The sequence below is a fragment of the Calypte anna genome, chromosome 18 (assembly GCF_003957555.1).
Source record: "Calypte anna isolate BGI_N300 chromosome 18, bCalAnn1_v1.p, whole genome shotgun sequence".
NCBI lineage: Eukaryota > Metazoa > Chordata > Aves > Apodiformes > Trochilidae > Calypte > Calypte anna.
In genome coordinates, this window is record NC_044263.1 from 4,685,892 (window position 1) to 4,711,258 (window position 25,367).

Here is a 25,367-nt window from a genome sequence, read left to right on the forward strand (position 1 = left end):
ATTGTGTCACAATGAATCTTTGACAAGAATGAAAAATTTCAGTCTCTAAAAAGTACAAAAAGTAAAAGTTGGAAAAGAGATTGCAGTTCTTTTGTAAAAAAAAAATAAAAAATCCAGTTTTCTTAAATGTAAAATATATGAGTTGGTATTTTATCTCCTAAACCACACACGCAATCTTATCATCTGCATTCTGCAAAATTATAAATATGGAGTTAATATAGTACTTTGTCTACTGCTGCTCTCCTCCTCGAAAGCTGAATTCAGTATTTAGAGCTCATTATTCAACATCACATCTATTAAACAATGCCCTTTCAGTAGCGTTTTCATATCTACATAATGAAAATTCTTCCTCTTCAGAATAAGATGAGGGAAATGATTGGGATGAAGAAGTGATCCGAGTTGGCCAGGTGTGTTCTTGCTGTATAGTAATGAGTTTCTCTTATCCTATGGGACACATCTGCATTCAGCATTGAAGAGGCACTGCAGAAATTACCACAAAGAAAAGCAGCCTGGGGAAATGGGATCTGTACAGAGCAGACCCAGAGCTTCCTGCACCCAGCCTGGGGGAAGAGGCTGCTGTGGGGAGAGCCAGGAGCAGGCAGGGTTAACCAGGGACCACAGCTCTGCAGGAGGCACAACACAGACACAGCTCCCCAGGAAGGGCACAGCATGGAGGGAGCTGGAGGGTGTGAGAATTCCAGAGCAGAGATCTCTGGGGCCACAGGGAAATCCATTCGCCCAACCTTTAGCTGGTCGCAGTGGTCTGAGAACAACCCTCACCTTCTAAAAAGGGCTGGGTTTGGCCAAGAGAATCATCTGACTGGGAATGATGACAAGGGAATGACCAGAAGAGCATGACCATTGGCTTTATTAGAAGTGGTGAGGCTGAAGAAGAGCCCAGCTTGACACTAGGTGTGTTCAGAGGATTTATCCCTAGGCAAATGCAAACTGCTCACTGCTCTCCTGAGCCCCTGAGAACATGGCCATGGTCTTTTGGTACTGGGCACTGAACAGAAGGTGGACACATGTGGCTGGGGGAGGCTTTGCCTAAGTTTACAAGCCTGATGGCTAGATGGTATTAGCTCAGGGCTAAAACCATACTCATGTACCCATAAAGCTGTTCTGAAGGAAACAACCTTACAGGCACTCAAAACTTTTGCAGAAATGCCAACAGAAATGCAAACTTTCAAGCTAGGTACTGAGAACAGAGGGTCAGGAAAGTGTAATGTGCTGTAATAGAGGAAATTGAAAAAAAGACAGAAAGCCTCATAAAGAGGAAAAGAATACTTTTGACTTCTCAAGAGATCTGTTAAGAACCTGCAAAAGCCAGGCCTTAGAGCAGAAACAACCAATACTGTTGAGCACGAGAGCTAGGGACCCAGCAAGGTAATAATTTCATTAAACCATATAATTTTCTCCCCTTTCTGTTCCTACCTAATCGTTCACCACACCAGCAGCAGTGTTTCCAGGAAGGGTAATGCCTGTGTCCTTTGCCCACATCTCCCAGTGCTCCAGCACCAGCTAACAGGGCTCTGCAGGGGCTCCACAGGTTTTTTTATGTTTTCCTTCATCTAGGCTGCCTGGTGAACAGAATCCAGTTAAGCTCAAAACAGTTTTTCTCAACCTGTATTTAGTTTGAATTCAGTTCCTCTTTCCGGCTTAGAGAAGCACCTAACAGCCTACTCCCTTTTTTTCTTTTTTTCTCTTTTTTTTTTTTTTTTCCTCAGGCCTATTAGCAGATCTAATAAAAGATGTTAACCTTCCCTACAAACTGGGCCCTTCTGGACAGGTCTGTAGTTTTTTTTTAATTCAATGGTAAATATTGAGCTTGCCTGGCACAGACATTATAGCTAAAAGCTCTGTGAAACTTTGTACTGAACTGAAAAGGAACTGTAGGACTAAGTCATAAATATGTATCAGATGATCCAGTATCAGGGGCTGAAAACAGCAGCCCAGCTGCAAAGGACTATTAGCCAATATATATTATTAATCAAACAGCAACAATAAATAACAAGCCAAGTCACACAAGGATATTTGCATGCCCAGAGTCCTCAGCTTTTATGGAATTTTCATTTGAAATTCATGTGTCCAAAATGGGAGGCACAGAAAGGGCCACAAATGGCATTAGTGACTTCTTTTGGCACTGCTGTCTTGACCCGAAACCTCTGGCAAGAGGACCCCTTTGTGCAGGAGAATTTTCAAGTTTTCTATGAAAAATCAGCAGAATACTAAATTCCACTGTGAATTTGAAATATGAATCTGAAATGTGCTTTGCTCAAGCTTTGTTGAAGAAACAAGTTATTACAGCACTTAATCTTCCTGATGAAAGAAAAGGAGACTTTTGCCTGCTAATAAGCTGTATAGAAGCCATGACTAATTAACCTAATTATGGCAGTCTGTGACAAAATGTGATTGTATTAAAACTGTGCCTCAAGTAACTGGAGTTGCCAAAAACTCAAAGGCTAATAAACCAACACACATTAATAGAACATAAACACTAATAAAGTTGACACCAACCATATTATTTATAGCAAAATCAACACTGGAATTATCACAAAAGACAATCTGAAGAGTATTCAGTGTCTGATAATATAGAATTCACCATCTGAAAATCCTGAAATACAGAAAATTAATGTGGATAATTGGGCAGTGTCTGTGACTCTCCAAGATGTGCTGTTTGTGAGGACAGCAGATGTACACTCGAGCTGAGCAGACCTGATGCCTGCAGAAACACTTGGAAATGTTCACATCCTTCAACCTCTCAGCTCAGCAACAGGGCAGTTCTGGCATCCCAGGGCTGCCTGCTCAGCCCCAAACCCCAAGAGGCTCCGTGAAAGGGAGGGAGATGAAAGGGAAGGGTTCATCTCAACAAGAATCAGTTATTGCAAAGCAACTTCAGTGGACAGTCCACTCTCCATCCCTCTGTATCTCAGGGTAAGTCTCCTCCTGTATGATCATCACCCAACACTGCACCAGTTTGGGAGTGCAGGCTGCTGGTGGGGATGAAGCTGGGACACACAGCTGGGAGAAGGGGTGAAGACTTTGTTCAAGGCTGTCATTGACAGCATTTGGGCTCTGCTGAGTAGAAGCTCCTTGCTGTTAGTCTCCTAACAGGCTCTGACACTACACAGAAATGCCTCTTCTGGATATGTCAAAGAGTGATGCAAGAATAAAGCCTGGGAATTGATGGGAATGTCTGGGGATTGATGTTCCTTCTGCTGGTTATCATAGAATCATAGAATGTTTTGGGTTGGGATGGACCTTAAAGATCATCCAGTCCCAACCCCCCTGCCATGGGCAGGGACACCTCCCACCAGCCCAGGTTGCTCCAAGACCCATCCAGCTTGGGCTGGAACACTGCCAGGGATGGGGCAGCCAAAGCTACTCTGGGCAACCTGGGCCAGGGGCTGGCTCAGCACCCTCACAGCACAGAATTTCTTCCTGATGTCTCACCTGTATCTCCCCTCTTACAATTTAAAGCCATTACCCTCTGTCCTATTGCTCCCTGAACTGGCAACAGCACCAACTTCATCACAGCAGTGAGACAGTTGTAACCATCATGATGAAGCCCCCAGGGAACACAAGAGGCCATGTCACACACATTGAATGGAACTGCCCAGCACAGAAGGGATCATGGCCCAAAGAAAACTCACTGCAGACTTAGAAGTTCTGCTTGGAGAATGTACCACCTGCAGGCAAGATTAGCAAAGGCATCCCTGGGCACTACATGATTAATATGTAAAGGGATCTCCAAAATAAGAATCAGAGCCCAGAGCCTCTGAAACCTATGGTGGAAGGAAGTTCGGCTTTCAAAGGAAACTCAGAAGACTGAATTAGAAAGAGGCTTTGCAGTGCAGAATGCCCCCAGGCAGTGAAGAACACCCAGCCAGAAGGACTCCAGAGGAACTGAAATGCATCACTCATCTCTTACATCTCCATGCTGAACATGGGCAGGCACAGAGAGGAGCTGAGAAAGCCCAAGCTTTCAAACAATAACATGTATGTACATCTACAATCTATACAGACTGCACAGCCCAAAGACTAAATATGCTGTTGTAAAGTATCTATTTCATTAGCTCCTTGGCTGAGTTCCCCTAATTATGTGTTGACCCTAAGTGTCCATTAAATTTGTCTTCAAAGGAGAAACAAAAATAAACCTGCTACTATCTCAACAGCAAAGCGCCACTGCTGAACAAAAGATGATTAAAGAAAGGGTGTAGAAATTTCTTTAATTCCTCCATTCTTATGGAAATATGCCTTTTAGAAGACGAAGAGGGCTGGTTTAGCAAGAAGATCTGAGCTTATTTTATGGCTGAAAATGTGACTGTGACCTTTTCAACATGAGCTGCGTGCACAGAATAAGCCAGAGGCTCCATCCTCATCACACTGAAGAGTCAGAGATGTGTCCTGCTCAGGGCAGACACATCTGGCATGAATTCTTCCATTTGAAAGTGCTATGGGAGACCTGTTTTAGAAAAAAGCAGCACCATTTGACTTCTGAATGGGAGCCTGAAAAGTAGAGCTCTAACTTTGTGTTGCTTTAAGCAATTGCCAAACAAAGCACAGTGTAGCATGTGCTGGCCTAGAAAGGCTTCTGGCACCATAAGAGAGAGCTCCTGCAAAACTCTGGAAAGGCACCCAAACCAATTCAAACAGGGAAAGAGTATCAGAGATGTCTCGGGCCTGGATGGAGATATTTTGTCTGGTCACCCTCCCAGAACATTCTCTGTGCAGCATGGTGGAAGGGAGAGAAAGGGAAAACCAAATGTTCTAGATGAAAATTTGAGAACTATCCAAATGAAACATAAGATGTCTTCACTCCCTACTTTACAGCAGCAGAGAAATGTTCCACTAAGGCAGCATGCTACAAATAAAACAGATTTTTAAATCACAGCAGGTGCCAAAGACTGATCAGAATCCACAACAAAAGACACAATCTCAGATCCAACAAGGTGGGAATGAGCATACATCACTTGAACATTTTATCTCCTTCCAGAAAACAAATCCCACCCTGCTGAATTAGGTCCCAGTCCAACACAATTCATGTTTGTTGATAAACAGAAGCAAAGATGGGATAACCCACATCTCCTTGGGATTGCTCTTCCTCACCTCTCACCCTAAACCCATGGTAGCTGGTAGCCCACATTGCCATGGCAGTGCATTTCAGCAGAAGCTCTGTCATCCATTACTGCTCTGACCCCAGCACATTTCTGCAGATGCTCTACCTTGAATTCTCACCTCCTTCCAAATACAGTGAAGATCTCCATATCCTTCACAATCCATTAGTCAAAAAAGGAGGATACTCTCATTCCTGTCCTACAGAGAGAGAAGCCTAAATCTCAGAAGGAAAACTCTTCTTGGGGGGACACAGATCACCAGAACTCTCCCTCTCTGTGGTGGTTTTGTGCTATTATTCAGGTATGGTGAGAACATTGTTCACCAAATGCTTAAAGGACCAACCTGAAGGCTGCTGAAAGGCTTTTAGAGGAGATCAGGGAAGCTGATTTCACACAGTTCAAGCAAAGCAGATACCTTGATTCCTCCCCAGGAGTGATTTGACAGGAACTCCACAGGGCTTGTGACTCCAGTCTGTGCTGGGTATCTTAGTAGGAAATCCAGTTCTACTGGGTCAATCTCTTTATTCATCAGAAGTATCTGTAATTCCAAATACACAAGATATTCTTGAGCAGCCAAGACACAGACCAGCATTATCCTCTAGCAGAATAATTATTCATTTCATATAGCTGCCAAGTGTATGCCTAAAAAGTTACAGGGTCCTGATGAAACATGTCGGTGCTTTGGGTCTCCCTGGAAGATGACCAGAAATGACTGTGGAGATTGGCACCATAAGAGGACCAAAGTTTGGGAAAACTGTGTAGCAAGGGCTGTGACCCAGCTTCATAGATAGAATGTTGAGGATAAGTCCTTGCCAGCAGAGACAGGCTGCAGGGTGTGCTGCTAATAACGTCTTGTCTGTCTCCACTACCTTGCTTTCAAAGTGGAAAATGTATAAAAAAAATCCCAACAAACAAACAAAAACAAAGCAAAAAACAAACTTAGAAATAAAAAAAAAAACAAGCAAACCCCAGAGAAAAATCTCATCTCTTGGTACATCCCTTAGGTCTCAAACACTGGAAAGCACCTGGGCCATTCAGCTACTATGAATGATTTTGGTATGTTTTATGAGGATGCCCCATCCATCCCTGGAAGTGTTCAAGGCCAGGTTGGATGAGGCTTGGAATAGCCTGGTCTAGTGGGAGGTGTCCCTGCTGATGACAGGGGTTTGTAAAGAGGTGGGTTTTTAGGTCCCTTCCAACTCAAACCAGTCTGGGATTCCAAGACTTTTACCATCAGTGGTGGCTTTTAGAACACAGGGAGTAAGACCACCAGAGTGATGTTCAAGGTACTTTTGGAAATGGGAAGCCCTAGATGCTCCTGCTGAAGCCATTGCTCCAAGTGCATTGCCAGGCTTTGGAAATCTCACACACAGTCTAAAACCCTGAGCACCAGTTTTGGGTGAAATAAAAAACAGTGCTGAAGTGGTGAGTTTGGCATTCCCTGGTCACAGTTCCTAAAATCTATCTCATTATTGGCTGCTGAGCAATAACCTCTGGAGTGTGCCTGGTGTCTCTTCCACCTACACTGAGCTACTCAGTTCAACAGCCAACTGCTTTTTGATATAGGACAATCCTGTCTCTCATCACCCAACAGCCTCCACACACTGAAACTGTGGTTGCTGCTTTTCCTGAGAGCTTGAAGTGATCCCTTAAATATTTTTAATTCTTTATGCAGTTACAAACACAATGTATGCTACCAAAATACTTTATTTAGAGATCTATATTAGAAAACAGGTCTCCTTTGGGTCAGAATTAAGGCTGACATTGAAAAATACAAACCGACTTTTTACACACAATGTATTAACTAATGTATTGGTAGAGTAATTTTTAATGTATGTATATATATGTGTGTATATATACTTACTTTCCCTTTCACACATAGTATTTTCTTATGCAGAATTTAAAAATCCATGGCAATCCCTGAGTCGAGGTTAACCAGACCTGCACAGTGTTTGAGCAGTCAAACATGGTTCCCATCTGTGTTCTACATGTCAGGGCATTTCCACATTCACTGCACAAACAGTAACAACTCTGCAACATCATGCTAAGCACTATCTATTGATTGAATTTGATTTCAGCATAGGGATACACTAAATTACACAAACGTACTATATAAAAGAGAGCAGCTATGTAGCACACATTTCTCCTGGAGAAACCCAATAAGCCTTCAAGATCATCTTGTCTTCCTGTTTCTTCAGGTTCTGCAAGCAGTTTTACTCTCTCAACCATCTGTCAGCATAATGCAAATCAAACACAGCATTGGTGACTGTTCAGCAAGAGAGCCAGAGAAGAAAATCAGTCCCCAGCCCTTGTATTTGCTGCTCTGATGCTGAAGGCCACAGCTGTGAGAGCCTGAGCTTTCTCTGTGTGCCAATACCTTTGCCTGTAAAATAACTCATGGCACAAAATGGTGGTGTTTACCTGGAAGGTAAGTTGAGCAGTGTAGGTGAGTTTATCACACTCAAACAGCCCCCGGGTTGTGTACTGGAAGACAGAGAAGGTGATGCTGTCGATGAGGTTGAGCACTCGGGTGGGGAGGTTCTCATCTGGAGCTGCCCTCTCAATGGCCTTCTGGAACACAATGTGGAATGCCTGGATGGGGACACAGAAAGAGAGGGATGGTTTCCAAATGCTCTTTGCATGCTTTGCATGCACCTGAGGGGCTACAATAGGGGAAGCCAACTCAGCAGTTCATGTCTGGAGCCACAGATTCCCATCTCCCAGCAGTGCAACCCACTAGATCCAGGAGGCAGGGGAACAACACCTAGAAACAAGACCCTCAACACACCTTTCTCTGCTGTTTCAGACACACACAGCCAGGCAATGATGACATTCCCTGGGACATTGTGCTCGCTTGGGCTCCAGGAAGCAGGGCTGACTGAATTAAGACACAATGGATACGGAAACATTGCTCTGAGCGTGTTCTCTCACAGGCATTACACAATCTACTTTCTCTGCAAATGTTGAGCCAAGAAGTTTTCCCAGAGGGAAGCACAGCTCTCAGTTCACAATTGCTTCAACTTAGAAAAAAAAAACCAACTCCTCAAAATAATAATGATAATTTTTTTTAAAAAGTCCAATGGGTATTTTACTTATTGAAGCAAAGGACTAGATGAGAAGGGCAGGTGGGACTGCACTTTGCTGAAGAGGGATCAACCAGACAGGAATGAGGCTCTTATGTAAAATACTAAGGATGTTCTTGTAACAACATTCCTGACCTAAATGAGAGAAGACAAAAAACTTTCAGAGCCATCCAAAGAAAACCCAAGAGCAAATTACAAAATGCAACTAGAAAAAGAAAAAATCCTGTGTCCTGATCAGCAGCACAAAGGCTCCAAACTCTGGGGCCCAGCTGATAGGAAGTAACCAGGAAAATGCAAATGAAAAGCACCAACTGGACAAGGCATGACTGTGATGGCAGCATTATTTTTAGGGTTCTACAAAGAGAAAATGCCTCAACAAATTAAAGTAACACTGATACCTACATTATTAAATAATGGCAGAATGGATTTTTCTGCTTGCATTTCTTTAAATTGTGTTAAAACATGCTGCAGAGTCACATATAAATCTTATGTGCTCTAATTTATAATGGGCTTCTAGCTGTGTAGTAAGTATTTAAAATAATCTCTCTGCATCTTTACACAATGCTTTATGATCTCTCATCAAAATTTATTAGATATAAACCATTTCACACAATAATTTTCTATGTATTTATACACATTGCCAATGTAAACTAGAAAACAAACCAAACAAAATACAGAAGACATAGACTAAAGGTGAAAACTCAGAACTCCTGTATCTATTATGTATGTGTAAGGAATGAATCTTTCAAAGGGCACCCTTCCACAAAAGATATTCTGTACATTTTCCTCATAAAATTATTTCATCATATGAGTTGTAGCTATCAAAAAGAAAAGCTTCTTTGTGGATGAGCCTCAAAATGTTGAATTCTCTTTGCAATTACTTTTTCCAGGTCACTTGTCAAGGTAAGAAATCATTTGGAAGAAATTCTAGACTAGGATGCCATTGCATTTAACCCTCCATCCCCCAAAATACCTTCCTACCAAGATAAAAAAGGTCTTGCATTCATTAAAAATGGAACTCTTCAAAAAATACCAAAAAGGATCTTGGGTCTCTATGGGCCAGACCAGACCTACTGAGAATACTTTGCCAAGGCAAGGAATTGTCTGCACTTTCCATTTTACTGCTGCCCAGAGACCAAGACTTCCCCAGGTACTTTGGGGAACAAACAGAAAGAGGGGATCCCTGGGTAAGCAGCCTCAGAGATAGAGAGGATGGCTTGAAAGAAACCCCACTGCCTACCAGTCTAGGAACAGAGAACAATGGATTAGGTGATGCCCATGTGTGAAGCAAAAGCATGAACTATGAATTCATTGCTGGTCATGTGTTTTGTTCTATAGCTCCAGCTCCTCCATCATGGTAAGTGGAGTCTCAGTCTATTCACAGCTAGAACAAGGAAAAGCACTGGTGCCTCAGAGATAGTCAAGAAATTTGGAAAACATGGCCATGCCTTCATTGCCACAAGCTACTAGCTTCTCACTGGGCTCTGCTGCCACATGGCAGCATTATCACATCAGCCCCATCACTAAGAGTAGTAATAATTACATGGAAATCAATCAGTAATGCTGGAAATTGTGTTCTGGTAAGAAACTCCAGGTCAGAATGTTCTCTAAAGGAAGAACATTAATCCTAGATCTCCATAGAACATGTCCATATATTAGAGAACCACACCTACTATGCAGGGAGGGGTAATCTGTTTAGACAAGACAGAAAAGTAGCAAGGCTTTTGGAGCATAGACCCCTTGGCTGTGGCTGTTCTACATTCATTTTAGGAGCACAAGGCAAAAGTGGTCTCTTGCCCAGCATGGTCCCCATTGAGATGTTCATGGTGCCATCCTGAGCATCCCTGTAGCTGAGACTGACAGCAAGCACACTGCAAAGGGGTATCACACGATATATATACACATGGGATATATATCCCATCTGGATTTCTAGTCTAAGGACATTTTAGGCTGTAGGCTTCTAAGTCTGTCTGACAGGCACACAACATTGTGAAGAAAGTGGAAACAGAGCCCTCCAGAGGACTGCTCCAGACTGTAGACAAGTGCATGGGTGGGCCTGTACCAGAAGGCAGTAATGGTCCAAGTCATGAAAATCTTCACACCAGCCACCCACAGACACAAACTCAAAGTTAGATTTCCCACCAGGCTGCTGATTGCCTGAAAGACTCCTGTAACTGATGTAGAAAGCATCCAAGCTCCTGAAAGCCCAGATGCTTCAGACCTTTCTTGTGTTTTAGAGATGGGAGTAGGAATGACTTGCCTTTTGTACAGAAGGTGGCAATAAACCCCTGGTGATGTGGTTTCCATGGGATAAGACTGTATTTAAAGAGTGATGTTTTTTAATACAGTGTCATTTGGGAAGCCAGGACTGTTTCAACATCAAAGTCTTGAATCATTGATAAGGGCTGTGGCAATTCCTGTTAACTTATGAAATACCTGCACAGGCACCATGACCCTGATGACACCACAAATACAGAACCAGTGTAAGTATAAAGAAATATAGATATTAATTTACAGAGCCAGTGGTTCCAATGCTGTGCAAAATCTCTATGCATAAATACATAAAATACACAGAAAAAGGTACTTTCTTGGTTCTTTCCCTAAATGATATCTTTTAAATCCATTGCTCATCATATTCTGCCAGACCAAGGCTGTGAATATGAAGGAAAGAACAAATGGGATCATAAGGTTCTGCTTTCAATGAAACTTCCTGGATTGAAGTAATAAAGGATTTTAGTGCATTGCTAAGTCTGACTCTATCATTCCACACACTTCAAGTGCTCAGAAAGAAAAGTTAATGAAGCTCATGTAATCTGATCCTAATATAACCACCTGCAGTGGGCTGGCTGGCAAGGTCAGTCATGCTGGGACCCTGGCCCACACTCAGGCCAGGGAGGGACCTTCTCTTCTGGCCCTCAGCCCACTCCTCCCTGGGCCTTTGCAGGCACTGCAGACTCTGCTCCTTTCCCCAAGGCAGCAAAAAACATGCTCTGCTCAGTGCTTGCAGCAGGTTTTGGACAAATCTTTCATAACAACAGCTGATCACTATCAAAAGAAGGACATGGAGCTCCTTGAGTGTGTCCAGAGCAGAGCTACTAAAAAGCTCAGAGGGCTGAGCACCTCCCTGTGAATCCAGGCTGAGGGATTGGGGTTGTTCAACCTGGAGAAGAGGAGGCTCCCAGGTGACCTTATAGAAACCTTCCAATATCTGAAGGGGCTACAAGAAAGCTAGGGGAGGGCTTTGGACACAGGGGTGTGGGGAGGGGACAAGGGGAAATGGTTTAAAACTTGAAGAGGGGAGACTTAGATTAGATATTAGGAGGAAATTCTTTAGAGGATGATCAGATGCTGAAATAGGTTGCTCAGGAAAGCTGCAAAAGCCCCATCCCTGGCAGTACTCAAGGCCAGACTAGATGGGGATCTAAGCTACCTGGTCTCGTGGGAGGTGTCCCTGCCCATGCAGGGGGTTGGCTATGGATGATCTTTAAGGTCCCTTCCAACCCAAACCATTCTATGAGTCTTTAAATTAAGGATAATGTATGTAAAGCAGACTTCAACACAGGAAAGTACAGGAAACTCTTCCATAAACCAAAGTAGTGGAATATTTTTTGTCTGGGATATCAAATGTCCCCAGGATGCCCAAGATGATGGTTTTGTGGCTCAAAAGGAAGAAGTGTCCCAACCTTCTGCAGCCCTGGGCAGGTGGGGATGGTACCTTCAGTGAGAACTGGTACATGGGGTGGATGGTGTGGAGGTCACTCATGGTGAAGTAGAGCAGAGAGGCCCGAGCAGCAGCAGGTCTGTAGTGCTCTCTGGCCTCGTTGATCTTGGTTTCTGTGACTTTAGACTCCTGGACCTGGGAGGCAAACACAGACCAAAATTACTGCGGAAGCAACTTTTTGGATTGAGCATGCAGCCTAGGGGAGGGCTGAGCCCTGCCACAAAGGTGTCAGGCTGAGCAGTGTCAGTTCCTCCTCCTCTGCAATGTTCCCCCTTTAACTGCATTTACCAGCATTTTGCCCAGTGCTCTGCCCCAGCCTATTCCTGCTCCTCACCAGGGTCCCTGCTCTTTACTAACTGGAACTGTTTTTCTCCTCCCCCTCCTGTGCAGGTCATGAATAACACAGGGCTGAACAGACCCAGTGCTGCTCTCCAGGCAGCTTCTCCAAGGCTGAGAACAGTGAATTTATAAGGGCTGTTTGCTGCCTTTCCTCACCAGCATTTAACACTCCCTGCCTTGCTGGCCAGGTGTCTGCAGAGCTGTCTTGATGGACACAGTGAAAATCCTTTTGGCAGGTACATCACTCCATTATCATCTCACTCCTGTTCATTCTTTCATTCCACTTCAGCAGCACAAAGTGACATCCTCGAGCCTCTCAGGGATTATTTTAGGCTCTGGTTATGTACACTCATAAGTGTCTTGCAACACAGCCACATGCTGCTGAGCCAGAGCTGATCCAGACAGCTCAGCAAACCGTGCAATGAGGATGTGGCAGAAAAGGGCTCAGCGTATGTTGTACAAGCAGGGCATGAGACAGCCCCCACCAAAACACCAGTGGGAGTCCCTCAGCTGTGACTCAAGCTGGTCTGAGCACATCTGGCTGGGGCACATCAAGCCTTCTGCTTGGGGAATCAAACCTTCTGGCTGGGGCACCCCAAACCATCTGGAAAGGGCACATTAAACTTTTCCAGTGAAGCACAGACTGAGCCTGAATCTGCTGAGTGCAACCAGCACATGTTGGGATCAGTGGGAGTAGCCTGGATGGACTGTGACTGTAATGCCCAAGTCCCCCAGAGAGCAGCTTCAGCGACTGCTGGAGGAACAAGCACCCACTTGGGCCATCAATCTCCTGTCTACATCAGATGAGTCCCCTTCTGGCAGCTCTCCACTGAATAAAAAGGGTGTCCAGAGCCTAGCTTAGGCAACTAACTTTTAGATATCCTGTCTCCAAAATGATTAATAATTCTGCTAAAATAAAAGTTAGGTGGGAAAGACTGATGTTAGCTCCTTGGCTTCTGGGGCTACAGCTCTGGGACATGAGAGGCAGTTCCAACCTCACCCCAGCATGGGGGTAACTCATCCGGGAAGTGCAGGTTGGTGGGCTGGAGGAGGACCAATGTGGGCTGTGAAGATGGGAAGACATCCTGGCATGACAAGTACACTTCTCAAGTCCCCTCAGTGGCAGGGGAAACGTCTCTGCATGTAACTATTCCTTCTGGTAAGCAAGGTGACCTAAGCAGGTGGTAATGCTGACACAGCAAATACAATCTGGAATTGTATTTGTATTCCAAGGAACAGAAGAGTAGGAAATCCCTAAGCTTTTGCAGATTTACTCGAGATGGCAAACTGAACAGTTCCCAGTCCCCAGTCAGTACTAAAATCCAACTTAATTGAGGAACCATTATGTATTCAGGATTACACTAAAACAGTCTAAAGCTGCCTTGACACAGTGTGTAAATTTTATTGTCTTTACATCTGACACTGATGTTTTCTCTTGGTCTTAAGTAGGCCATTTAACACACAAAAGCTTCAAAGAACTAAATGGCCTTAAGCTGTCCAGAATGGAGAGCACTTCAGCTTACACCAGGGTCGATTCTCTGTTTAACAGAGGGGAAGAGACGGGAAGAGTAAAGAAATTATGTTCCACGAAGAAATCTTAAAGATAACATGCCACACATGCTTTTCTTGAGGCTATCTCTGTCTTTGTACCTTCTCTTCAATTTCTGCAGCTGTCTGTTTAGTGATCTCCAAGTTCTCCACCAACACTGTGTCTCCCAGGAAGTTTCCAGATGCTGAAGACAGCCGAGAGAGCAAGTTGTCCTCTAATGTTTTCAAGGTGATTTTGAATCCATTCTGTTCCTTTGTGAGCTCTGACTGCAAATAATAAATTCAGAAAGTTTTAGTCAAAAAACACACACTAAAGCAAGGATTAATGACAGGGAAGAAAGGGAACTGACACAGGGAAGCAGGCTCTAACTGACTCTCCTGTTGCTCACTGTGACTCCTGAACACGGGCAGATCTCTGGGGATCATGCTGCATTCAACAGAGAAACCTTGAACAGCCCAGAAAGAGCCAGGAGAACTGAGCCCTTTCACTAGGAATGTATAAAAATGTTGGAAATTAATCAGGAGGAAAAACCCATCTATCCCATCTCAATACATCAATATGTGATATCTCAATATCCCATCTCAATCCCATCCCCCATCTCAGATATATATCCCTGCATCTCCTTCTTAGAAGTATCAAGTCAGCCTGGGTAGTCCCTGCTGCTTCTCACCACTGCTGGGGAACCTCTGCACTGGCCACTGCTCCCCAACACTGGTCACACCAGCAAGGAGCATGGGGTTAATCCCTGATGGCAAACCAACAGCAAGGTCACTGGGGTCCAGAGATGAGCACAGCACACACCTGGCTCAGAACTGAGAGCACAGTCATGGCCTTGCTGGATGGGATGAGGGGAAATGGCTTTAAATTGGCAGAAAGGAGACTGAGGATGTCAGGGATGGGGCAGCCACAGCTTCTCTGGGTAACCAGTGTCTCACCACCCTCATAGTAAAGAATTTACTCCTAATATCTAACCCAAATCTCTCCTCTTCAAGTTTTAAACCATTGCCCCTTATCCTCTTGGTGCACACCCATGCAAAAAGCCCTACCCCAGCTTTCCTGAATGGAAATGTGACCCTAGGTCTTTTCCAGACCCACAACATGAAAGGAAACCAGAAGTACCTGCTCCATTGTCAGGGGTTTTCAAGCAGATTAAGCAACTCTTTCATTAATAAATGATCTTTCAATACTTGGGCTGAAATTTCATATACTTGCTGCACACAGACTCATTCCATGTTAATGTCAGCCCAAATACTCAGCAGAGTGTGCACCCAAGCATACCATTTATTGGTGCTTCAGCTATAAATGGCTGATTTTAAGGGCCTGTTCTATAGGCATTACACACAGGACTTTGCCCATGGTGGTAAATATTTTATAGATCTTGAAACAGAAAACTAACATGACTAATTTTTTGTGTTTCTGTCATTCAAGCATAGCATGCCTTGCAAAGTGACATTTTGCAGCTGTTATTCCAGACCATGACTGTAAGCCCTGGAGTTATTAATGAGGATGTGTCTGATTTTTGCTCCAGTAGCTTGTAATCACCACACAATTTCTAAAAAGCACCCTCAGAAGTGCACACAATGCTGTATGTATCTCCCTGCATCTCTTGCAGCTTTATCATGCCATTGTTTTCAGCAGCAGCAAGGTCATCATTTATTAATTCTGCAGTGGAGCTCATTATTTGTTATTTCAAAGTTCATATCTAACAGCACTACTTCAGGGGAACAGTTTACTCTGAGAGCCGTTCAAATTTCATTCCACTGGGGAAAAGAAGAAAAAAAAATAGTTAAATTTGAGCTACAGGCCAGTTCTACAGCATTCATCACCAACCTCTTCCAGCTCAGCCACAGAAGCCACCTTCTCTATGCTGATTTTGGTTGGGACACAGTTAACTTTCTTCACAGTAGCTAGAATAGCTCTGTGTTTTGGATCCAGTACAGCATTTGGTGTGAAAAGAATATTGATAATACACTGATGGCTTTGGTTGTTGCTAAGAAATCAAAGACTTTGCATCTTCCCATGCTTTGCTGGTGCACAAGAAGCTGGGAAGGATCAAAGCCAAGACACCTGACCCCAGGGACATCCCAGACTGAATTGCATCATGCTCAGTATCTAAAGCTGGGGCAAGAAGGAGGAAGGGGGGAAGTGATGCCAATTGTCTCCAGAAGTAACCATTTGATGTGATGGAGCCTGGCATCCCTGGAGATGGGAAGTGGTGAACCAATTCCTTGTGTTGCTTTGCTTCTGCATGCAGCTTTTGATTTGCCTATTAAACTGTCTTTATGTCAACCCATGAGTTTTCTCACTTTCACCCGTCCAGTTCTCTCCGTGTCCCACAGGGGGGCAGTGGGTGAGCAGATGGGCAAAGGACTTTCTCCATGTCCTTTCTTCTCTTATTCTCTTATTCTATTATTTTAACAGCACAAACCAGAGGAAAAAAAAAACCCCAAACACTTTGTTTTCAGTTCTGCTGAGTGTGTTTCCTGAAGAAGAACCTCAGTACTGTCCACCACAGCCTAAATGTGCAAGGACTTTCACACACTGTACCTAGGGAAGCAGCAAGCCAGCTAACTCACTGCATCTCCACCTATAGCTTGGCATACAGCTAGAAAATATTCTTCCCAAGGTTGTTCTCAGCACTAAACAGACACTGAGTTTGAGACAAATGCCATTTGAGACATTTCAGTCCAAAGAATGAAGACTGGTGAAGATGGGAGATGGTTTCAAGTATAACGATAGCTTCAGAGGTAAGAAGGAGCAGGAAGACTGAATAATGGGGAATCAATGAAGAAAAAGACTATGGAATCAGACTGTGTGGAGGAAACACTTAAAAAATGTCAGTGTTATTGTAATTGGATTAGTAATAGCTGCTTGATGAATTGTGTTTAGGTTATTAATGATAAATTCTGAGCTCCAAAGCCAAGATGTGTTTCACCCTTGCCCATGACAAGAGACTGAGCTCAGTAACTGTGGGGCAGTGCTGTAGGAGTCACCTCCATCTGCCCATGAGCCAGAGCCCTCAATCTACACCAGGTGCCTATACCTCTATCCCAGGATAAGAAGGATGGATTAAAACACACACAGAGAAGCAGTCTTCTCCTCTGGGGAATCCAAAGATTGGAATCTTCATCTTCAAGGAGTTCCCCACCTATCAGACATGAGCCTGAGGGGCTTTTCTCGCCTCAGTAAACAGAGCAGGGGCAAAAGATGGTGCTGAGCCCCTGGCCAGCAGCCACCCAGCAGGCAATGCCCCTGCAGCCATTGCCAGCCCCCCTAGCAGAACACACATCTCTGCTTTTATTCCAGCAGGAAAGAGATTTTTTTTTTTGATTGACTGTTCCTCATCTCATCCTCACAACAACCCCATGCAGCGCTACAGGCTGGGGACAGAGTGGCTGGAGAGCAGCCAGGCAGAAAGGGACCTGGGAGTCTGGATCGACAGGAAGCTGAACATGAGCCAGCAGTGTGCCCAGGTGGCCAAGAAAGCCAATGGCATCCTGGCATGTATCCGGAACAGCGTGGCCAGCAGGTCCAAGGAAGTGATTCTGCCCCTGTACTCAGCCCTGGTGAGGCCACACCTCGAGTCCTGTGTCCAGTTCTGGGCCCCTCAGTTCAGGAAGGATATCGAGGTCCTGGAGCAGGTCCAAAGGAGGGCAACCAGGCTGGTGAAGGGACTCGAGCACAGACCCTATGAGGAGAGGCTGAGGGAGGTGGGGCTGTTCAGCCTAAAGAAGAGGCGGCTCAGGGGAGACCTCATCGCTCTCTACAACTCCCTGAAAGGAGGTTGGAGCCAGGTGGGGGTTGGGCTCTTTTGCCAAACGACTTTCAACAAGACAAGAGGGCATGGTCTTAAGTTGTGCCAGGGGAGGTTTAGGTTGGATATTAGAAAGAATTTCTTTACAGAGAGAGTGATCAAGCATTGGAATGGGCTGCCCACTGAAGTAGTGGATTCTCCGTCCCTGGAAATATTTAAAAAGAGACTGGATGTGGCACTCAGTGCCATGGTCTAGCAACCGCAACGGTGGTTCAAGGGTTGGACTCGATGATCTATGAGGTCCCTTCCAACCCAGTCAATTCTATGATTCTATGATTCTATCTAGCAGAGCATCTCAACTACCAGGCTGGTCCTCTCCCCCATGGTATTCCCTGGGGCAGCAGGACTGTAGCAGAAGGGAAGTAGGTGAGAGGGAGTGAAGAGACAGTGAGCTCTTGTATTTTCTTCCTATGGTCTTAAAGATTCTTAAAGGAAAAGAAAATCCCACCCCACACCAATCTGTACCTGCTCAGTGCTTTCTGAAGCCAGATCACAGCCCCGTACTGTCCCCACCGTGGCACAGTTGGCACTCAGGGACACATTGCCCTGGCCCTGTGCCCAACCTCCTCTTCCCACCACATGCAGACCCTGAAGAAGCAGGACCCTGAAAGGACACGATCCCACATCTGCATCCTCTGTATTGTTTTCTAGTTCCTTCCGTTACAGAAGGGGAGTGTTGAGTTACTGATTTTCAGAGCCTCATCGTGGGTTTGTTGGCTGTCCAGGACACTGAATTTGTCTTTCCTCTTGTGACAGCAATGCTGCCCAGGCTAAGAGGAATAGCCCTTAATGTAGGAGCAGCTAATGACCCTGCTATGTTAATTGTGGTCACCCTCCCAGCTCCCTTCAGTGCAGCTCAGCAAAGGAAGGGGCTGTTGGCAGCATTTGCAACCCAGTGGGGTGTTAAGGGTGTCCAGTGGAGGAGCTCTGGGTCTCTTAAGGTCCCAGGGAGGTAGCCATGGCTTACACATTAAATCATTTCATTATGTCTTTTTGATGCCATCTTTTGGCTCGTTAGCACATGAGCCTGGGTAAGACTGAATGCATCATTACGGCTGCACAGCAAATGTACTTTAGAACCTCATTAAATGAAAAGATTATTACAAAACTGGCCTGGCCTGACTGAACATGTGCAGTAAATTTATTCCCACTCTCAGTAAATATTTAGTATAATACATGTTTGTTACATTGCTAAATGTGCCATTAGAACAAAGGATTTTCTTCAAAAAATAATCTTGAAACCCAAACCATACTTATTAAACAAAAGAGAGAGAGACATTTTGGCCTGCTACAAACAAGTGGGAGGGAAAAACAGAAGAGAAAAAGTTCATTACAAGCCTCACAATTCTGACAGTAGGAATCCTGTACCATAAATGACTGAAATTAAGTCTGCCTCCAAAACTAAATCAGTTAAGTCCAGAAAAAAAATGGTACAATGAGAATCTCAGTTTCCATTTTCAAGAGAAGAGGATGGAAGAGATTCCTACCCAAATTTTTGGAGAAAAAAAAATTTGAAATTGCAGTTAAAGTCTTTCCAAAATACCACAAAAACAAAAAACGGACCAAAAAAAATCCTCAACGTTTCTTGATTCAAGGAAAATCTGATTTTGTGACATGCTCAGGAATCTTCTCAGCCTTGCACATGAAATGCTTTTTGGTTTAGATCACTGTAACAATTTTTTATATTTATACTATTACTATGCATAATTATTATTAAGATAATACTAAACAAGAAGAATACTACTCCCCAGTGTAAACTCTTGTCTGCTGACCTTGAGCTCCTCCAAGTCAGGCCTCTCCATGTTGACCACGGCAGCAAGGAGTTGGTCCTCCAGCCCATCTCGTGTGATGGTGAAGTTGATGAGGGTGCACTGGGCCTGGAGCTCGGGTGGGAAGTGGGGATTTGCCAGCTTTGTGTGCAGGATCAGACGGAAAGCAGGGTTGAACTCACACTCCTTGTCCCCGATCTTAATGTACCTGAAATTAGACCAGAAGGACACAAATGTGCTTCTTTTCCAGGACAACCAGTGATAACAGCCAGTGGCATCTACCAGCACTGGACTTGGCATTCTTCACAAAAAAATTGCTATTTTAAACTGGATGCACCTGAAACACTTCTGGTTTAGGATGAAAGTCCCAGACCTCTGTCCCTGAATTCTGGATCCTATTTGAGAAGGCTCACAGTTTCTCAAGGTGGGACGGCCAGTTCAACCATGAACCCTCCTTTGCTTTTCACAGAGGCTGTATTCTCCCTGAAGTTGGTTTAAATGGGAGGAAAGCCTTTCAGCACCAAGATTTTAATTAGCCAGATCTAAAATTGCCTGGTCTGTTGGCTCAGCTCAGGCCAACTCTGGTTGCACTGAGGTGGAGCAGTGAAGCCAGGTTTGGAGAGCAGCTGGCTGCCATTTCTGGCAGGGAACATCATTCAGGAAAACCCTCTTTTCTCCTGCTCTGTATTTCTGACATCAACTCTAAAACCTACAGAGACCCCAGGAATCAACACACTCACCACCCAAGCTTAATGAGGCTCAGGGGAACCAGAGGACAAGAGAAACTGGAAATACTTTGAGGGACACAGGGGGACCGTGATAAGAACAGGGATGTTATCCTGGGTATTTGAAAGCACTTTCCAGTCAAATATCAACTCTCTGGGTGTCCTCTTGGGCATCCCAATTGCTTTTAGAGCTGTGAAACAGACAGAGAGAGCTCATGAAGCACAGGCAGCTCCCAGAAATACTGTCTAGAGTCCTGGTTTCACAAAAACCTTCTTGTTCTAGGACTGCCAGTATCTGTGGGGTCTGCATTTGGGTCCTGCAAAACACAAACCCTACAGACTTTTTATTTGATTTATGATTAATTTCTTCTTTCTTAAGAAACAAGTGATCTCACAGAGGCTTTTGAGAGCAGAGGCATATGGTCCCAAAGGCAACGACTGTGTTTTCCCCTGCAGGGGAGCTCAGGGATCAGACCACCTCTGCTTTATGTCCATCTCCACTTTCAAACATCTCTATCCCCTTCACCTGGGACTGTCAATCCCTTGGAAATAATCCTTTCCCTCCCTCCTGCAGGTGAACCCACAACCAGCCACACTTCTCATGATGTTTTCCCCTGTGAACTTTCCAGTCCACCTGCATTTCCCAGCAGTTTACATCATCCTAGGATATTTCAAGGCAAGTAAGGAAATGATCCTCAAGGAAATAATGGAATGTGAAATGTAGAGCTTAAGGGGCTTTTTTGTTATTTTTTGCAAAAGACCTGGAGCAGGACAGCACCAGGAGGCACAGAGGGCAGCCCTTGCTGGGCTTCTGCGAGAGGTGAAGCTGTCAGCAGCAAAGCGTGACTGGAATGACACCTGTCCTAAAGGCTGATGGAGTGGGGTCACTCTGCAAAAGCCAGTGAAACAACAGCAAAGGAGTTGAACATCAGTTTTGAATTACACTGTCCAACAAGATGAAAAACCCAGGTTTAGTTCAAAGCCATCCTCTGGCTGAATTACCTGTGACTGCCTGACTTAAAATGCTCTCAGTGCTGAAAGAGGAACGTTAGTGCTGCTCTGTGTGAACACCCACAACCTGAGGCCAGGATCAGAAAGTACAACCACAGCACAAAGCACCTATTTCCACATGCCAAGAAACTTCTTCAGACCTCACCTTCCTTTCTTGATTGTTTCTCGCCCCAGTAATGGCCCCAAAACTGGATCCACAGATTCCTCCAGGTTTTCAATCAAAACCACCTCCCCTGCAGCCAGGGCTTGCTCCATTGTGTCCAAATACCTGGGGGAAAAAGCATGGGTGCATGTGACAACAAGGATGGGGAAGGGTCTGGAGCACAAGGCTTATGAAGAGTGAGGAAAATGGGACTGTTTGGTCCAAAGCAGAGGCTGAGGAAGGACCTTCTGAGGGAGGACCTCCCTGAAAGGAGGCTGGAGTGAGGCAGGGGTCAGTCTCTTCTCCTAAGTAATGATGGGACTAGAGGTCTCAAATTGCACCAGAGGAGGTTTAAATTGCATATTAGGAGGAATATTTTTACCAAAAGAGTGGTCAGGCATTACACATGCTGCTCAAGGTGGTGGTGGAGTCACCATCCCTGGAGGGGTTCAAAAATATGTTTAGATGTGGCACTTCAGAACATTGTTCACTGGGCATGATGGTGTTTGGTTGGTGGTTGGAACTGGTTGATCTTATAGGTCTTTTCCAACATCAATGACTCTATTCCATGATGCTTTGCAGTGAGGTGGATGCTGGAGGGATGCTCCCAGCATTAGTGCAGAAAGGGGCAGTAGCAGGAGTCCAACAAAAAGCACCAGGTCTCAGACCTCCCAAATGAGACATAACAACTGCCTTCTCTCCTGAGAAAAGAGCATCACTGAACAAAGATGGGACAGAATCAGGTTATTTTTAGCAAATCCTTTGTTTCTCCCAGAACACCCTAGTGCAGTTATTCTTGAATAAAAGCAATGAGGAAGAACAAGTTTTGGCTCCATTCTGCCCAGGGTTTAGAGTCACATTTAGGACAGTTTCTTTGTTCAAGAGGGAATTGGTCCCCTTTGCTCAGTGCCTAACTGTGGAGCAGGGATGCTCTGCATTGGAATGCTTTGTATTGGGAAGGGGAGGAAGGTCAAGAATTAGTGCTCTCTCCTTCAGATTTGCTCTGCATTTCATACAACTTCTCTGCAAAGGGGAGAGAAGAGACTTGGGCAGTCTTATACCATCACTGTTGCACTGATCCATTGTAACACTGGCTAAAACTCAGTTTCCTCATCCAAGGCAGAGTTTCCTCCTCAAGGGGTGATTAGAAAGATCTGAGACAAGAAGTTCAGAGTGGCCTTTAGGCCCGCTCTTTAAGGATAACATTGATACAATGCAATCCCCCCCCCACCTTGATCAACAGCCCCCATCTTTCTCAGGCCAGGGATATTTTATGCAATGAAACAATCAGAGAGAATGACAGCAGCTGACCCCAAAACTGCTCAGTCCAATGGCCCTTACCTAAAGGAAAGGTTTAAGTCTCTTAAAGGAGCTGAAAGCAAAGAAGCACCAATTCCCAGATGATGAAACACTCCCTTATTTAGTGCAATGGGGCAGTGAGTGATGCTTTTAGCCAACAGCCATAAGACATCACAGCAACACACTAAATCCCTCCTTAGAGTATCTGCCAGCCTGGTGTGTGGCAGAGGAGGGAGGGGACAAAGAGACACTGGGTCTGCCCTGCAAGCTGCAATGGCAGCACATGAATGTTACAGGGTCCATTCCCCTTGTTGCATGCTGCAGGGATGTATTTGGGTGCCTTCTCTGGGACACTCACTTTTCCCCACACTGCTGTAACTGGCAGTCACCGTGACCAGAAAACAGAAATATGCTCTAATGAAAAATCAGCTGCATTTTCATCCCACATGTTATTAAATCTAACAACTTCTTGTTATTTATCATGAGGAAAGCAGAGGAAGCACCAGCAAAACAACCCAGACAATCTCAAGACATCTCTAAATTGCAAGCTCCAAGCTCAGGTCACTCTGTATTACAAAAAATAATCTCAGGGTTCATATTGAAGCAGGGATTTGACTTTGGGTCTGCTCCACACCAGCTGGGACTCCTCACTAGAGGGGAAAAATATGTGCAAACTGAGACAGCAGAAATCCTTCCCCAGAAAGATGCAGCCAGAGGAATGCATTGGTGCAGCAATGACAAACTCCTGGCTGGTGCCAGCAAGGGAGGGTTTCCAGGATGTGTTGACCCTCAGAGCAGCTTTAGCCTCCATGCCCAGGCCTGTTCTCTTTTTCTGAGGTGTAGGAGGTCCCACTCAACCTCTTGGTTATGTAATGCTGAAGATGGGCAAAATACTCATGTTCAGAGTGAAGCTATCTAAATATTTAAGAGTAAACACTAAATATTTAAGAGTAAACACTAAAAGGAAAAAATATTTCCTTTTCAGATCTACACATTGCCAAATATACATAAAACCAATGGCTGCATTCTCTAATTCTTTTACAGCATATCACAAGTCAAGTTCTTTGTGAGAACTCAAGTTTTTCTTAGGGAAAACTGAGTCAGGACATGACACACAAGACAAGCCTGATGGAGGATGCCACAGCCCAGCTCCGAGCTCAGCCTTCAGCACTCTCTCCATTCTCAGCCTGAAAGGAGTAACTGAGTACTCAGGAACTGAGTAACTGGGTAACTGAGCCACGCACTAAACAGACCCTCTATTGAATGAGAAATCTCTATTGTTTTGGTAAGGAACAAGCAATGAATGCACAAATACCCCTGAGGTTTCCCTCAGTGTCAGTGCCTCAGGTGGCTCCAGGTAAAACCCACAGCTCCGCACACATGAACAGGCGGGGAACCACCTGGTTACCACGTCAGAAGGCTGCTGATGTTTACCCCTTCTGCCCAATCCGGATCACTCGGAGGCCTTCTCCATACTTGGTTTTGACCCATTTGATCCCTTGCAGCTGGGGATCCACCAGGAGGGGCCAGCGCTCGCAGGTGACAAGGACAGTGGCGTTCTCGGTGGAGGAGCGGTCGGCGGGCAGGCCCTGGTTCTGCCAGGCTGCAACGGTGGCATCGTCTGTCACCATGGCCAAGGGATGGAGGGATGGAGTGACAGGGATTGGCACCTGTGACGAAAGGAGAAGTCCTTCCTGCTGTGTTGGTAAAAAAAACTGGGAGGGTGACTTGTGACCTGCACCAGTTGCCAGCAGGGAAAACGTTTCAAGAGAAATGAGCTTAATTAAAAAATAATAAATTGTACTAATCAGTAGTTTCCAATTCTATGGGATGGGTTCATTTAGTATTGTTTCCCAATCCTGCTGTGAACAAATAGAAACACTGTCCCAAAGATTTTTACCTTCAGAGTCCTAAACACCATGAGCAAGCAGAGCCGAGCCCAGCTCCTGCTCCTGCTCCTGCTCCTGCTCCATGGGTGCAGCACTCTGTGACAACAGCTTAGGAGAATGTTCCCAGCACCCTCGTGAGCCTTCTGCTCCCTTGCAAAACATCAGCTTCAGCTCCAGAGCCACTTCTCAGACACAAGAGGCCATTTCTGGGAGTGACAACCAGAATGTTATCTGTGACAGTTATCTGAGCAGAATGAGCTTTTTATTTTCCACCAGACATGTAGGCACTTCCTTGAAATTTCTAAGTATTTTCTGGTTGGTTTTGGAACAGTATTACCTTTCCTAACTAAATTTTTTTGCTTATTACTAAGAAATGCAGAATGAAGTTTTTCCTCTCCTATCCTAAGGAATGTGCTGATTTTCTCAGGAATGTGCCTGCTATTTTATTCAGGAATCATCACTGCTTCGCTGTGACCTTATTTAAAAGCTTCTTGGCATTTCACCAGGATTTATAACATCCAGTTACTGTACTGCTGTTCAAAAGCTCCATCCTGCAGGAGACTGAGCACTCACATTTACTGATGTTAAAAATTTGTGAAATATTAAACAAGTTTGAAGCATGATGGTCTCCATCTGGTCTAAACAGCAAGACATGGGTAAAACCAGCTGAGAGGCACAGCCAGCATGAACAGAACTTGTGTCCAGCATGAAGAATCATCTGGAGTTTTTCCAAGCCTTCTAGAGACTTGGCAGTGAGCTCTGACTGCTCCAAGCAATTTCTTCTCCATATTCTGCCTCCCCTCCTCCTAGGCCATCCCTGATGCCTGGTTATAACCACACAGCATTGGTCCATGCTTGGGTTGCTGCACTGGGGTATCTGCTCCACACATGGAGAAATCAGGTCACTTG

The 25,367-nt window shown here is 44.8% G+C and overlaps 1 protein-coding gene across 1 annotated transcript in view; it reads right to left on the reverse strand.

Annotated features, from left to right (window-relative positions):
- The window catches only part of DNAH9 (dynein axonemal heavy chain 9), a 170,008-nt gene that overhangs the window by 41,671 nt on the left and 102,970 nt on the right, over positions 1-25,367 (reverse strand). Inside the window, 7 exon segments of the mRNA XM_030462115.1 lie at positions 5,533-5,655; positions 7,539-7,709; positions 11,916-12,056; positions 13,911-14,075; positions 19,396-19,600; positions 21,274-21,396; positions 24,004-24,239. Of these exon segments, the coding sequence (XP_030317975.1) occupies positions 5,533-5,655; positions 7,539-7,709; positions 11,916-12,056; positions 13,911-14,075; positions 19,396-19,600; positions 21,274-21,396; positions 24,004-24,239 (1,164 nt within the window).